At 31.1% G+C, this 15,649-nt stretch overlaps 2 protein-coding genes across 3 annotated transcripts in view; both read left to right on the top strand.

Annotated features, from left to right (window-relative positions):
• Positions 1-15,649, top strand: part of LOC132920321 (voltage-dependent T-type calcium channel subunit alpha-1H) — a 236,979-nt gene that overhangs the window by 35,639 nt on the left and 185,691 nt on the right. The window lies entirely within an intron of this gene.
• On the top strand, positions 258-2,390 carry LOC132922455 (uncharacterized). Its single transcript, XM_060985991.1, has one exon. The coding sequence runs from the start codon at positions 346-348 to the stop codon at positions 1,777-1,779; it is 1,434 nt and encodes a 477-aa protein (XP_060841974.1). The 5' UTR covers positions 258-345; the 3' UTR covers positions 1,780-2,390.

Below are 15,649 nucleotides of genomic sequence, written 5' to 3'. Positions count from 1 at the left end.
CAAAATGTCATATAATCATATCATATAATAAGAACATTTTAAGTATAATGTACTTAAAAGTATAATATGCCTATATAATAAGTATATTATATTAGTGTATGTTTTTACTGACTTAAAAAATCGTATTAAGAGTGTTCAACTGTAATTTAATAACATATGTTGTTGAATATTAGTACGCATTAAAGTGCAATATGCTAAAGGAAAACTGTTCAAACATATAAACATTGTTGAACAAAAGTGTTATTGTTCAATAAGTATATATTAAATCATTATGAAATGTACTGTAGGTGAATTTTTTTACAAACTATTTATTGAGTAGTTCCAGTTAAGTTGATTCGAAAAAAAATGGAAGTTATTAATTTTTATCTGGTGAGTATTTTTTTATCATATTATGTTAAATTAAGCATAGCCCCTGCAGCTATAGGAATGGCGAGTTCAACGTATACTTCAATGAGTCCAGTTGCTGCCAATAAAAATTTATGTGGTGGTAAATCAAACGCCTTAAGTGTTTCATCTACTAGTGGTTTAACTAGTAAAAATCAACAACCTTTGAAGACTAGTAGTTCGAGTACAACAATGATATCGGCAAAAAAAAACTCTGATGAACATAGAGCTGATCTTAATAATTTAACAGATAAATCCGACGATAATCCGGGTGAATCTAATACACCTTCATTCCAACTGTATAATGCTACAGCCGGTGTTTTCAATTCTTTATTAGAAAATTGGTTAAATAATAAAGAGGAACTAGAAAAAGTAGCAAAAAGTCTCGGGATTCCGGATGATATTGTTCAAACAGTGAATGGTTCAATGACACAACTATTCGAGTTTCAACGTAAAAAAAATGATATAAAAATAGACAATTTATCAAATTTATTCTATTACATGTTCGACATAAAACACATGAGTGAAAGAGATGACGTGAACGTCATTGAAAATACCTTGAAGAATTTGAAATCAAAAATAAAATTTCAAGATAAGCTGAATTCGATTGGTGGAGGTTTGAACAATGGAATTGAAAGTCTTGTTAATAGTTTAAAACTTGTGGTAAATGATCTTGAAAAAAATACTCATAATTTGAGTTATATTATGGTTAATACAGTGTTGATGAAAGGCATGATGCTGATAAAAGAATCGAGTGAAAATGATTTGAAAAAAATGATAAGCGCGTTAGATAGTGGTTATTTAAACGAAGTTAGAGAAAACCAATTCGAAATAAAAAGATCATCGATAGACCAAAATCACGTACAATTAATTAAAAATGTAATGCCTATTATATTTGGCATATTGTACACCCACATCGAATTATTAACCGAGTTGAATAGCCATACAATGAATGGAAATCAAGTGAAAAAAATAAATAGTTTGAATAAATTTTTTTCAGAGATTATGAATATCTTTATAAACCGTTATTTCATTTTCGGAAATAATGAAAAAAAAACAGAGTTACAATCAATACAACAATTGTTGGAAATGTTGGACCCACCTGAAAATATGGATAACGGGAACACTCCAGACTCAAAATCAAAAATAATTACATCAACGTTTTTAGATACAACGGAAAAAGCGATCGCTGAAGTATTGAATCTAGTTGGAAAAAACGATGTAAGCGATTGGAAAAAAAACAATGTTTTCAAAATCGATTACCAAAAAGGCGAAGATAAAGATTATTATATGAAACAGTTAAATATTAACGCCGAATTACTTTATAATTTGTTAGGGTCATTTGAAAATCGTTTATTAACATCAATCGAATTTATAAAAGATAATAATATGTAATAATATTATGTTATAATACATTTAACATTTACATATGTCTTAAAATTCCAATTTATAATGTACTTGTCAATCTCAGTTAATTTATTTAGGTAAGAATAATTTTGTTAAACACAGTCCACTTAACCGTATACTGATCTCTTGTAACTGCAGTTGTAACAACAACTCAAATTTTGATTTTTTTTCTATAACTATTATGTTAACAAATTGAAGATATACACGTACTAATCACTAACTTTAATTTTTTTTCTTTCATTATTTAATATTTGATTTTGGCATGTATCATTATTCCTTTAATCTATTACTAAACCATGATCTATCTTTATCACATTGTATAAAAATCTTATTATACCTACTCTATATATGTTGTTAATTGTATGCATGCTGTAATTTTTATTGTTCTATGTTTATTTATTTCTATACCTAATTACCCCTCGAGGGTGTCACTAAATAAATAAATAAATATACATCATTATAATAAAAGTGACGAGGTTGTGGATTAGAGCCATTTAAATTTTGTAGTTTAAGTCATTTTTTTAAAAAAAAAATTTAACATTTCCCCAATTATTATATTTATTTATTGATATAGTTATTAATAAATTATGATCACAAAATTTTTGTATTTTTTTTTTGTCGATAGATACATTTTTTCATTCACTTATAGTTATAATAATAATAATAAAAAAAAAAATATAAAAATGATATTCAACTATTAAATTTATCGAATTTTACAAAATGGTAATCTACTAATATTTTATACAACATAGGAAATATAATAAAAATGAAATTTTAATATAGTAAGTTATTAATATGGAACAGCCCAAAAAAAAAAGAATTTGTTGAGAACGCATAATTTGTTCATTGTAATAAAATATCGCTGTCACGCGAAACACGGAAAGTCCTGTTGGCTGCTGTTATGTTAGAGTTCGGCAGGAGTGTGTAACGGTTACATGGATAGGCGACGACTAAAACATGGACTTATGCATTATTTTATGTTTGTTTTTAAGTATTTATAAAAATGTTTCCAACAAAAATGTGTGTTAAAATTGTCTTTCAAATTACTTAATGTCCTACTACAGTATGAGTCAAATAGGCACGGTGATAGTGCAAATAATAAAAACTAATAAGGGTTCTTTTAAATCAATAATAATTGTCTTAAGATATTGTAAAACTTATATTACGCTATTACGTAATTTAATAGAAACTATTCCCTTAAAGATTTCTTTTTATAACAATAATGTTATTAATCGATATAGTATACCGCAATAAAATAGAATGTGTAATAAACAATCCGACACGGTGCGTTCGAAACGCACACTGTGACTATTCGGGTTACACTTACTGATAAGTGCCGCAGCCGTCGTGCCGATCTATCTGATGTCTCGTCTGTACCTTTACAGTCGATCGTCTTTGGAGTATAAAAAACACCATAATATCAATAAAGTCTTATGACTGAACAGCAACGAGTAATTAATATCATATATTTTGTACAGCGAAGTCGTAAAGATACGGACGTTAAATCGACAAAGGTATACCCATTGTACTTCACATTGGTTGTAGCGGTTAAGAAATAGAGATAGTCATTAACTTGGATGGTACAAAGGTAAGACAATAGTAGGTTTCGGTGAGTGCCACCTATTATAAGCGATAAGACAAAGTGACGGCCACCAATGTGAGGCTCGAACCCGCAACTTTGAAATTAAGAATATCGCGCTCAGCTGAATGCGCTAGTCTAGCCCATGATACCATTTTTTTTTTTTTACCTATTTAAGGGACCAAAGTATACAGTACTAATATTATTATAAAGTAATACTAACATTAAAATTAAAATTATTGAAATAAATTAATATACATAAAAAGTTAGGTCCTGTTATAAATTCCAAACATTTGAATGACTTAAAAATAAATATAAGTGAAAAAACATATATTATTTCTATGTTGTGCAATATTAATTCGATACTAATCATCCGAATCAAAACACCAGGTAAATGCACAAACGTGCTCAATGAACCATTATTATAACTTAATAACACTGTTAATATCCTATGTACATAAGTAAACGATCACATTATTATGTATAATTATAATTTATGAATATAATAAATTTCATATACAATTCGTTTATAATGCGAAGACGCCAATCAATTGTAATCATATTAATATTTAATTTAATATGAATACAGTGTTATTACTTTGTTTCTGTTTAAATTGTTTTGATTTAAAATTAAATTTAAATTGATACAAATTCTCGAAAAAAAATTATGTTATAAATCTATTCGTTTTAAATATTGTGTCTTATTGTTAAAAAAAAAATATATTGCTTTTTAAATTAAACGTTATAATGATACTGTTTGGAGATCAAATAATTTTCTCGTAAATTATGTGTAAAAATAATATGTGTTATTATTTACAAAAAACATAATTATGTAAAGCTATAACTTATAAAGCAATATTAAAACGATATTAAACGTGGAAAAAATACTGATTAAATACAAAATTGTATATAAATAAGGTAATGAATATATTTTCCTTTAAATAATGGTTGGTTAAAATTTAAATCTCTATATTAAAATATGATATTTCTATGTAACTACGTTTGTAGTTCCTATAATCATACAAGTTCATTCAAGGTTTGGAATTTTAGTAAACTATTTAACACTGTTGTTATCGTTTCCATATAGTATAATAATTACTTCCGAGATAAGGAACCACTTAAAACTAATCAAAACATTTATTATATTCATATATTGCAGTTTATTTATTTTATGACCACGGATGATATTTTTTTAGTATTTTATTTTATTTTTAATCATATTTGCACTTTTTCTTATCATAACATTTTATATCTTTATCATACAATTAATAATTGTATAATATACTGTTAAGCTAATATATATTATTGTCAACGTATAATATTTATAAAAATTTGTTAAATATGCTAAATCGAATACATTGAAGTATAATAAATGAATAACATAAAACTGGTTTTTCTTTTAGCTATGTATTAAGATTATTACGCTCATATTATAATATTAATTAGTCCTTATTTTTAGTTTTTAATTATAGACAGTTTTATTTTGTATATAAAAATATAGGCTGTTCTTAGTTTGCAGTTCATATGGCTCAATAATAATAATAATAATATTGTAAACTATAAATTTTCGTGGTTTTAGTTTGTTACGATTAAGCCATTAAGTAATTTATTTGTATTAGGTACTTTAGTGCGGATTAATTATCACTACGAATTAATCAAAATAATCATATTTTTTAGGAATATTAAATTATTATCCTATACATTATAATATGAACATTTCTAAAAATAATAATTTATCAATATAAACAAAGTTATGTTTTGGTCATAAGTCTTTTATTGATTGATTTATTTCTTATGCATATTTTAATCATTTTACACTTTGTATAGATTCCTATGCAGTGTATATTATATACAAATGTTTTGGACTGAACGTTCTTTCGTGTACCACATAGAAAGTCGAAAATAATAATGTACATATATTATTTTTTATTTACGTGTTTTAGTTGTTTATAAATAAAATATAATCAGGCCACGGGATAGTATGGATAACACAACACGACAGTATGTGGTAAATCTCTATACTCTACACGCAGACAAGTATAGTGTATTTCGTGGTCCAAATTAATCTTTACAGTACCTAATAAAATTACTTTCGTTTTACCGGAAACGGAAGTTCAGATAACTATTATATTCATATATTATATTGTTTTTACCAATGCATTGTAATATACACACACACGCGCGCGCGTGCATATCACATGTGTAATATACATATAAATACACCGAATGGTCGGGGAATCGGAATGAGCAGAGTGATACGGGAAAGTCGGGGTCGAAATCGGTCGGGCACGGGTCGCGGGTCGCATTACAGTATATAGGGCAAAGGGATAACGGATTGTGTGCGGGGGCGGTGCCGCCGTAGCAGATATTATAGTCGCGCGGACGAGACGAGAGACGGGCGGTAGGTAGATAATGAGGAACAGGAAGACGCGACCGGTCTGCTCCGTTTATATTTACTGCAGGGTTGTCATCCCGCGTAATGGCAGGGCTATCCTGAAACCCACGGCCTTCCGTCTGACGAGCGCATGGTCCTATCACCCCGACTTCCGCCACTACACTTTGTGTAAGTACCGTATACGCTGTACCTACGGCGTCAACGCGCGGTTTTGCGATACCGCCGGCGCCCCAATCGGGAAGTGCCGGCTGCACCTGCACCGGTAACGGCATATGACATCGGGTGACAGCGGCCGACTCCCGGAAGAAACGGTATCGACTGCAGCTAATGATTATCGCAGTGAGGTATAATATAAGTTATTGGCGAGCGGGTCTGCGCCGGATCGTCGTCAAACGCCGGTAATGCCTATACATATATCTCTATTCACCTATACCCACTTGCCGACTGTTATTAGAAAAGTTTTCGTTGTACCACAAAGTTGAATACCTATTTACCATATTTTTCGAGTGTCGTCGTCCCTAACACGCAGATTACGGTTATACCGCGGTTATATAGCGGTCTCTATAGAGGTTCATGTGGTCACGACGCGTCACAATGGCTTTTATTTGGAAACCGAAATGGACCAAATAATCGTATTTTCCAACGATAAAATGTCGAAGATATATCGCGGAGAATAGAGCAGGCGTGGTTTTTTAATTGTCGATGTCAAATCGGTTTTGCAGACTATTTTAAACTAATTATTACCAGGAGGACGCAATTTACTCGATATAGCCCCGTATATCAGCTGTAGTATACAATTTCTGTAGGCTATGAGATTTAAAGTATGAGCACATAGATGTATAGACTAATTAAACGTTTAGACTACATTTTTTGTAAAAAAAAAAATATTACATTTTGTGATTTTTTTGTTTAAACGAAAACATTATGCCATTTACAAAATATTATATTTTTATTATTATTTGTTACTTATTTAATATTAAATAATATGACTGTTGTCAATTTTCCTGCTTTGCTCAAAAATATACTTGGAAATAAAAAAAATAAAAATGTTTGCTCGCTGTCAGATTCAAATTGCATATAGGCGCTTTTATTTTATTTTTAATGAAAAAACGTTTTATAAGAAAAAAAAGAGTGAATGCACGTCTTGCCGGGAACAAAAGCAGGGAGGGGCCCTTTACCAAAATGATGCCTCGGGGAAAGTTCGCCTCGACACAGCATTAGGTATTTAGGTGGGTGGTCACTGGCAAAGCAAACATCGAACAAAGAGTGAAATTAAAATTAAACCCATCAGGGTTAGGCTATCTGATTTCAAAACACATACACGATCGAAAAATACATTATAAGTGTGCGTCTATATGATATTATGGTCTTAATCTGACGTTGTCTCGGGATTAATTATTAAATCCCACTGCGCCTCAGACGAAGGTCGTGTTGTGTTTACCGTTTGCGTCGGAAATCAGAGAAGCTTGGCGTCAAAGCGTCTGTCACGTGAGTTCGAATGGTTCACGTATATTTACGGTCGAACGGATATGATGATATACGACCCCCTGGCGGGGTATATGCCGGTTTGCTTATTGACCTGCTCCGCACATATCTAATCGCATGGATTTTAGTGTTCGTTTTAGAATAGAAAAATTTGTAGAAAACGAATTTTATTTGTAACAATGTTTCTATCATAAATCGATTTCAGAATGTTATCAAAAATTCAAAACACATATTATGAAATAGTATGTATGGCTAATTCAGTAACGAAAAAAAAATAAGAATTATATTAAATACTTGTAAATGAAAATAACAAAACCCTAACATAGACAATTTATTAGGTAATTTCTATGATATTATTCTACAAAATTACTTTTAATTTTCTAAAAATCACTTCTACTCGATCATCTGATCGTAATCGTAAATTCAGTGCTATGAAAAAAGTACCTACTTTAAATTTTAGCTAACTAGATTTTTGCATAATAACAAGAGGCAGGCGTTAATCTATCATTATAATAATAATATTTTTATTTTTATTTTTATTTTTTCGAATATTTTATGTTCTTATGTATCCTGAGCTTACATTGTTGAATGTTAATAACAAAATATAACATCTACGTTTAATAGCAGTTCTGATCAGTAAGCATAAGTTATTTTTGAAAATAATGTTTGAGTTATTTTGAAAATGTAAATTACGTACATATTAAATATTCCGTATTGACCTTATTATTTTCATATTTATATTATGTTTGTTTGTTGATCCATCGACAAAATCACAGCTCATATATATGTATTTTAATTTCATAACCTAAATACTTTAAAAACGAAGTTTATAAAAGTATAAAATATAATATCAAATCGAATATTGAACTTTTAGATTTAAAGCGTTCAAACTTTAAACGAGGCCATGTGATAAAAATAAATTATGCTCGGCGTTTAAGCACCATTTATAGACTTTACGTCTATGCGATACAACTGACTCTCACAGCGTCCACAGATTTCCACGGTGAAATAAATCTATTACGCGAACTGTCTGCAAAAAGTTATAGCTGTCTGATTACAACGCGAGTGGTATTGAACCAGCCATTATCGTTGTTATTCTACCTTAAAATAATATTACTTGTATTGTTGCGATAATGATTATTATTATTATTATTATTTAATATTAATATTATTATCATCGCGTCCGAATAGGAGGGGGCCCCGCGAGTGACGGATAAGTTAGTTTTATCTTATTACGACAGTTTCACATCAGTCATAATCGTGTATGTATATAGGTGCAGTGTACATATTATTATTATTATTAAATGTTATTATAATGCGCGGTTTATTAATGTACAAACAGTACGCGCGGACGAGAATAATACCTGCGACCGATAATATTATAATGTTCAATAACGTAATGCGCACATCTATTGTTTCCAGTTTAGACGATGTCACATTAGTATGATACGTTTTAGTAGCAAGCAGCTTTCGGCCGGCTTTTTACATTGGTGCGAAACAATGAACGTCGTTCTTGTGGTTGAATTAAAGACAAAAAAAAAAAATATTTCTCCGACGTACATTGTTTTTTTTTTTTTTTTTTCGTGCACTGATATATATTTCGTACTCTCTCCGGCTTACAATTTTTTTACCACCACTATTCATGGCCTGTTGTTTCTAATCAGAGTCATTCCATTCAACGAGAGAAAATAAACTATATACTCAATCTAGGAAATGAATCCACGCACACTTTCATCGAGCAATATAATGGCTTTGTTTTTATATATAAATATTTTTTTGTTATCACTTATAATTATAATTTCAAAAAATACTTTACTTTAAACAACTTTATCTTTATATATACATATAAAAAAGTAATAATAAATTAACTAAGGTCGAATAAAAATTATAATCCTTTAGATACCGATAACAATGAAAAAAACTTTTAATATTATATAATATTGGATTAATGTTTATTTAATATAATTTTTTTTTTAAGTTCTAAGTGGAGTGATTGGTTTTAAAAATGATGCGTGTTTTTATTATTGATATTTTCCTGTTTTTCTATAGATACTTTTTAAAGTATACAATTCTTCAATCTTCAACTTCGATGACGGTTTAAGAAAGAAAATTGTTGATACTTTAGAGGATAAAAAGTAAGAATTAAGATAGTTATTTTAAAAACAATCAGGAAAAAAAATCGAAGAAATTCACTTTGATGTATATTAGGCTGTGTAAGTGTTAAGTTTACCTTGTAATTGAGTCATTGACTGAAATTGGTTTTATATTGTAATTTTGAATTATTCACAAGAACCATTACATTTCGATCGATTTTTTAAATTTACAACATTTCTATAATTCATTTAGATTTAATTGAAGGAAGTGAAACTACTGTATGTCTTAATGAAATGTTTACTTTTTACAACTAATATTTACAAGAAGTACGGTTATTCTTATTTTAATAATCAGTGTAGTATTACTATACTTAAGTAATTGTGTTACTCGTAACATATTTGATTATAACATACACTTCACAAGTTTTATCGAATTTGTATGCATACTTTATAACACTGAACACATTTCCGTAATTTTGAGACTTATTTCGAGTAAAGCTATTTATTATTAAATTTCAACCAAAATTACATGTGTTGAAAATAATTTAATCTCACATTTAAATTATGTATGTTTAGAATATTAAGATAATTTAAACATAACTGCATAATAAACAAGTAGTTGAATAATACAACGAAGTTTCAACATATATTATCTATGTTTATAGGTATTTAAAAAAAAATAATTCCCTAATCACACATAAAATATACCAAGGTTACAAAAAACTACAGTTATAAAGCTTGGATAAAACATAAAACACAACTATACCAGAATTAGTTAGAAATTTGGACTCTGCAGTACACTTCACAACTTTAAATACGTTAATTTGAATGTACGAGACATAAATACTATTCTCAAACATAATGATAGGTTGCTAATTTACTGTAGTTCGAATTTTTGTGTATTTTTATCAGAGTCATGAAAGGAATAGGCAGGGCCTAGATTTTGAGTTTGGGGAAAAAATATAGTTTCGACAACTATATTACGAGTATTTTATAGAATTTAAAAATTTATGTTTCACAGAGAAATAAAATAACAGTCCTAAAATAAAGAAAGAAGTTATATAATCAATACAATATAATACATAAATAAGTATCAAAGTCGAAAGTATTATATACCTTATAGAGAAAATATGATAGTATAAAAGAAAATAGTGTATTTCGGAAAATCCTAAAGCTATTTCGTCTATATACACTGCTCATGACTCTAATTTGCTTCTATATGGTATAAATCAAACATTATATTATATACATTTTTTTTTTTTAAAATAGAAAATATTATTTTGAAGTTTGTAAATTTCCAATCAATTATTAATATGAACAAAAAAAGAACTGTATTTTTAAGTACATTTGTAAATAAAAATGTATGTTAGAATTCAAAATTTTTTTCTAGCGATTATTTTTGACGGTTTTCATTTGATTTATTTTATTTTTATTTTTATTGATCATCTACAAATTTAGTAGCTGAAACTATTATCTTATATTTTCTTTAGAAAATCAAGATGCATTAAATTAATTAATACATGGGGTAGATTAAGTATAATATAGAGTCAATTGTTATTATTAAATTTGCTTTATAGTTTGGTATCTGAGGAATTGGTTAAGATCGATCAAGATAACTAGGCTTATGCGGCTTTATATAAGTTTGAGTTTAATTAGTACTTGTTTCTGTTGTTATCTTACTAATTTTACGCTTTTAGAGAATAATCTAAATAATATTGTTTTAATATAATACAAGTGTAATTTCTTCAAAAAAAGTTATTTCGGAAAAAAACAAAACAAAATTTTCAAATATATTAAAAAGATTAAAATTATTCAGATGTAATGATGGATTTAAAAATTATGATTGGTTGTGCATGAAATAATCTTTATAAAAACAATAAAACTGAATCATCAATTATCAAATTTTAGAGCAATTTCTTGGAATATAATAAAATGTCACAAATATGTTTGTCTTATTCGCTGCAATTAAAATAAATTAAAAATATATAAAATACATTTATGTAAATAATTTATAATTGAATAATTATCTAAGTTAGAATATTGACAAGTCTTCAAAAACATGAAAACATTTTTTTAGTAGTGTTTTTTATACAAACATTTAAATCTCAAGTTTTCAGAAAATTAGTTATTAGAAATTAAAGCAACGATTTTTAATTACTTATTTTGTTGTACTTATGAAAACTAATAACACTACAGTTTTAATAAAGTATAATACAACATAATATTGTGTTCTCGTAGATCATTGATCATACTAAATTTGATTTAGATGTTTAGTTCTGATAAATTAAGTACAATTTTACTAAAAAGCTTGAGCAGATATTGAACCTAAAATTTGTTTAATCCAGTCGTAATAAGATTATTAAAATGAAAAACTTGGAGTTTCTTATTTACATAAGCTTCTTAAAATAAGTTTTAAAATTGTGTTTATTTTTGTATCGGGTTTCAAATATTCGTCATCTTTAATTATAATTTTGTAACATTACAAACAATACAAATGCAAGAAACAACTAAAGAGTTTATGAAAAATTTTGTATACGATTTAAACAGCCAAAAGTTTTAGAAGTTTATTTAATATTATGTATAAAACACTCGTGTATTAAGCAAAGCAAATAAACGTAGTTTTTACGATTAATTTGTATACTCCTTTGAATACTATTAACTTAGTTTTCCTCTTTTAAAGAATTATGCGAATTTACATATTATTATTAAACGTTTTTCTATCTAAATGTATTTTTTTTTTATGAAATACATTTTTTAATACAGTTATTGCACGGAGTCCATTACCGTATAAACATTTCTATTACATATCACAATATCATGTTATATTATACAAGTCACGAGTTACGCAAGTCATATAATAATTCATTTTGAATATGATAAATTATTTTAAATTGTATAAATCGCTATAAATACCAGCGTGTACTAAAAATATAATATTATAACACTTTAAACTGTTCATACCATTCGTTATAAATTAAAACGATAAAATATACATATTTATATAGTGCAAAAGTTCTACTAGACTATATTATTATGTAGCGAGGAAAAAAAAAAAACCATACAGAATTTAAACATAAATCAGTCTGTTCGTATAAAAGCGTCTAGTATGGGAAAGTTAATTCAGAAAAAAAGGCCCCAAAACGTAGGTGGAATCATGCAGCCGTGTCGTTTTTATTTATGTTTCACTGTACTGAGTCTATTAGATATAATATATATATTATACGTGCATGTGGCAGTGTACAGACAGTTGTAATAGATATCGTGTTGCCGTATTATTATCCGGCTTGATATTAGTATTTGGATACGAACGGATCGAAACGGAAAGGGGAGAGAATTGGTCTCGGATCCCTTACTGGGTCACGTCGCCGGCGGATAACGCCCCGCAGACAATGAATACATGTGTATTATTTACGATTTGGGAAAACAAAATAAAACCCAAGGTGCAATATAATACGCGCATATATATATATATATGTATATAACATGTATCTATAGACTCGTCACGTCGGTCACACGACACGTCGAGAGGATGTCATTTCTGAGGTCTCGTTTTTGGGTCCCCACAAATGTTTTCCGCTATTGCATCGCACGACCCCCGTCGAATCTCGTTTGAGTATATTTTATTCCAATGGGTATAGTATACAGTTTTATTGGGAACCGACCGAATTACAGTATAATAACAATATTTAACGGAACGCGATATCACTGTATTGTCGGCCGCGGCGTACGTAGCAAAAGTATTTATCGTAATAATATTATCGTTATGACGACCCGCCTTGGGAAATGGCAAGTCTCCTCGGTACGCGGACACGATTTCACGGTCGTTGTGATGGAATCTCAAACTCGCTGCCGAATTATTACGAGCGCACGCACTCGCGAATTCATAATAATAATAATAATAATAATAACAATAACGTAGTTGTACGCATTATTTCAACAACACGACCGTATTATTGCGGTAGGTATTTTCGTCGTATCCGCCGCGTGCTCTCCGAACAGCGCAAACACTATACGTACGTAATATTATAATATATGCATGAAAAATGTATAACGTTTTGGTCGTTTATATCATATATATATATACGCACGGGCGCGTTCGCGTAGTATTATTACAGTTTACCTACGACCGTTGCGGCTACGCGAGTTTCGGCAGACGCGGCCAATAAGGCATAATAATATAACGCCGAAATCGCCAACACCGCTACCACACATTCTATCCGCACACACACACTCACACACACACACATATATATATAATGTTATATTATACATACATAAATGTACCATAGGTACCAGAGGTATGCAAACACGACGATAATAATAATAATATTATAACGCTTTAGCGCTGTGGTGGCTGCGTGGGCGGGTGGAAGGGTGTGAGTCGGATAGGGGGGGGGGGGTTATCGTCGGTTCAAAAATGACTAACAGGCTACAACGAGAGTACCCCTACCCACCACCACCACCACCACCTACACTTCACTGCCTCCCGCGGACCACCACCGGAACCGAATCGAGACGAGGAAGACGTCGGAGGGTCGGTGATGGTGGTGGCGGCGGTGGATAACGGCCGTTCTCACAGGTGGCCATTTCGACCCTTTCGCTCGGATCTCGCCGCCATACTTCGCCGTCGTACTTGCACTCGCACACACACACACACACACACACACACACACACACACACACACACACACACAAGCGTACGTTATATAGCGTTTCTGGCCTCCGCCATAAAGCACGCGGTACGTGTTAAAGCTCGGTTACCCGGTCGATACATTGTATTATATATCCCGCGTTATCCGGTGGCGGTGCAAATCCCGCAAGGGTTGTTGCAGCGCCGCCGGCAGGGTGGCGATATATTATTATACGCGCGCACACACACACGCACACATAATATACACGTATGTGTGGTCAGACGCGGTCCGCGGCGGAGACGGGCGCCGTGCGTTTTTACACGATATATCCCCCCCCCCGTGTGTGCTGCCCGACGCGGAAACCCGAAAATCGTACGTACCTACTTACTGTATAGGTAATAACTTAATGCCTACACATACCCGTCTGACGTACGCGCATATATCACACACGGACATGCGGATAAAATACACACACACACACACACACACACATATTTATACATATTATACCTACCTGTCCGTGTAATGCGCGTGTTTTTCGATTCGTTTCGGCGAGCGCGTGTGCTATCCGCAGAGCGGTGCCATATCGTTATTATTATTATACCTGTCCGACTATACCGCGTGTATACCGCGCGATTACCTGATGCCGACGGGTGGAGGGGGGGGTCTGCAAAACTTTCGGGACGCGTGGCGGCGGCGGTCGATTTGCGCCCACCGCGAACGCGACGCTCTCCCGTTCGTTCCGCGCGTTTGCGTTGCGAATCCCGCAGTTGGTCGTATACGTTTTGAGCATATATTATATGTGTGTGTGTGTGTGTGTGTGTAGCACTCGCTTTTCATGTTTTAATCATATGTCACTAGCAATAAGTCAACGGTCGTCACCCCGAGGGGGCGTATATAGACGATATCGCGGTTTTTTGTTTATACCGCCGCGTAAAACGCGAAACGGTCGTGAAACAGTTATTATTCGATCGTCACTATATTATCGTTATTATTACGCGGACGATTTTTAAAAATTATACTCATTTATATAGATTGAACACCGATCGATGATTATCTGCTACGACGTTTATCATAACGATATTAAGCGTTTACGATAAGATCGTTGTCTCGAAGAGTTATTCGTCCGGCCGAGCGAACGACGTGCAAAACTACGAAATATGATGTATTTTCGGCTTACGAGCGCGCGGAGCCGGAGGAACAAGAAAAATGGTCTATAGATGTCCGTTTTGATTCACCGCGCGTTAAACGGGTTTAATAGACGTAATCAATCTATATAACGGCGCGCAGCCCTCGAAATGTTTCACGATCGACAATATATAGGACTTGACTCCACATTCTTATTTCTAGTTTAGAGCTGAGAAACTTTTTCCCGCAACAATTTCAATCACGTAATTACCGCGGAGTACGTACCTATTGGCTTTTGGTTTTTAATTAATATTAATAATAACAAACATTGTAATTAGTACAATAGTGTCACAATTTTGAAAATGTGTTTTAGTAAATTACTAAATAACTAATGGTAATACAAATTAATCAGATTTTAACACTGTTGTATACACAAACTTTAAATACAACGACAAAAAATATTGTACAATATATTTATTTAAAGAATTTCAAAAAATAAATTTATGAATTTATGCCATTCATTAACTTTTACCTATTTTAAGTGTTG

The sequence above is a fragment of the Rhopalosiphum padi genome, chromosome 2 (genome assembly GCF_020882245.1).
Source record: "Rhopalosiphum padi isolate XX-2018 chromosome 2, ASM2088224v1, whole genome shotgun sequence".
In the NCBI taxonomy this organism is placed as follows: Eukaryota; Metazoa; Arthropoda; class Insecta; order Hemiptera; family Aphididae; genus Rhopalosiphum; species Rhopalosiphum padi.
The sequence above is the reverse complement of the archived record's forward strand: the minus strand, read 5'-3'. Positions and strand labels throughout refer to the sequence as shown.

What these genes read in the sequence shown, in the direction of transcription:
- LOC132922455 (XM_060985991.1), top strand. Translation starts at nt 346, where the DNA reads ATGGAAGTTATTAATTTTTATCTGGTGAGTATTTTTTTATCATATTAT.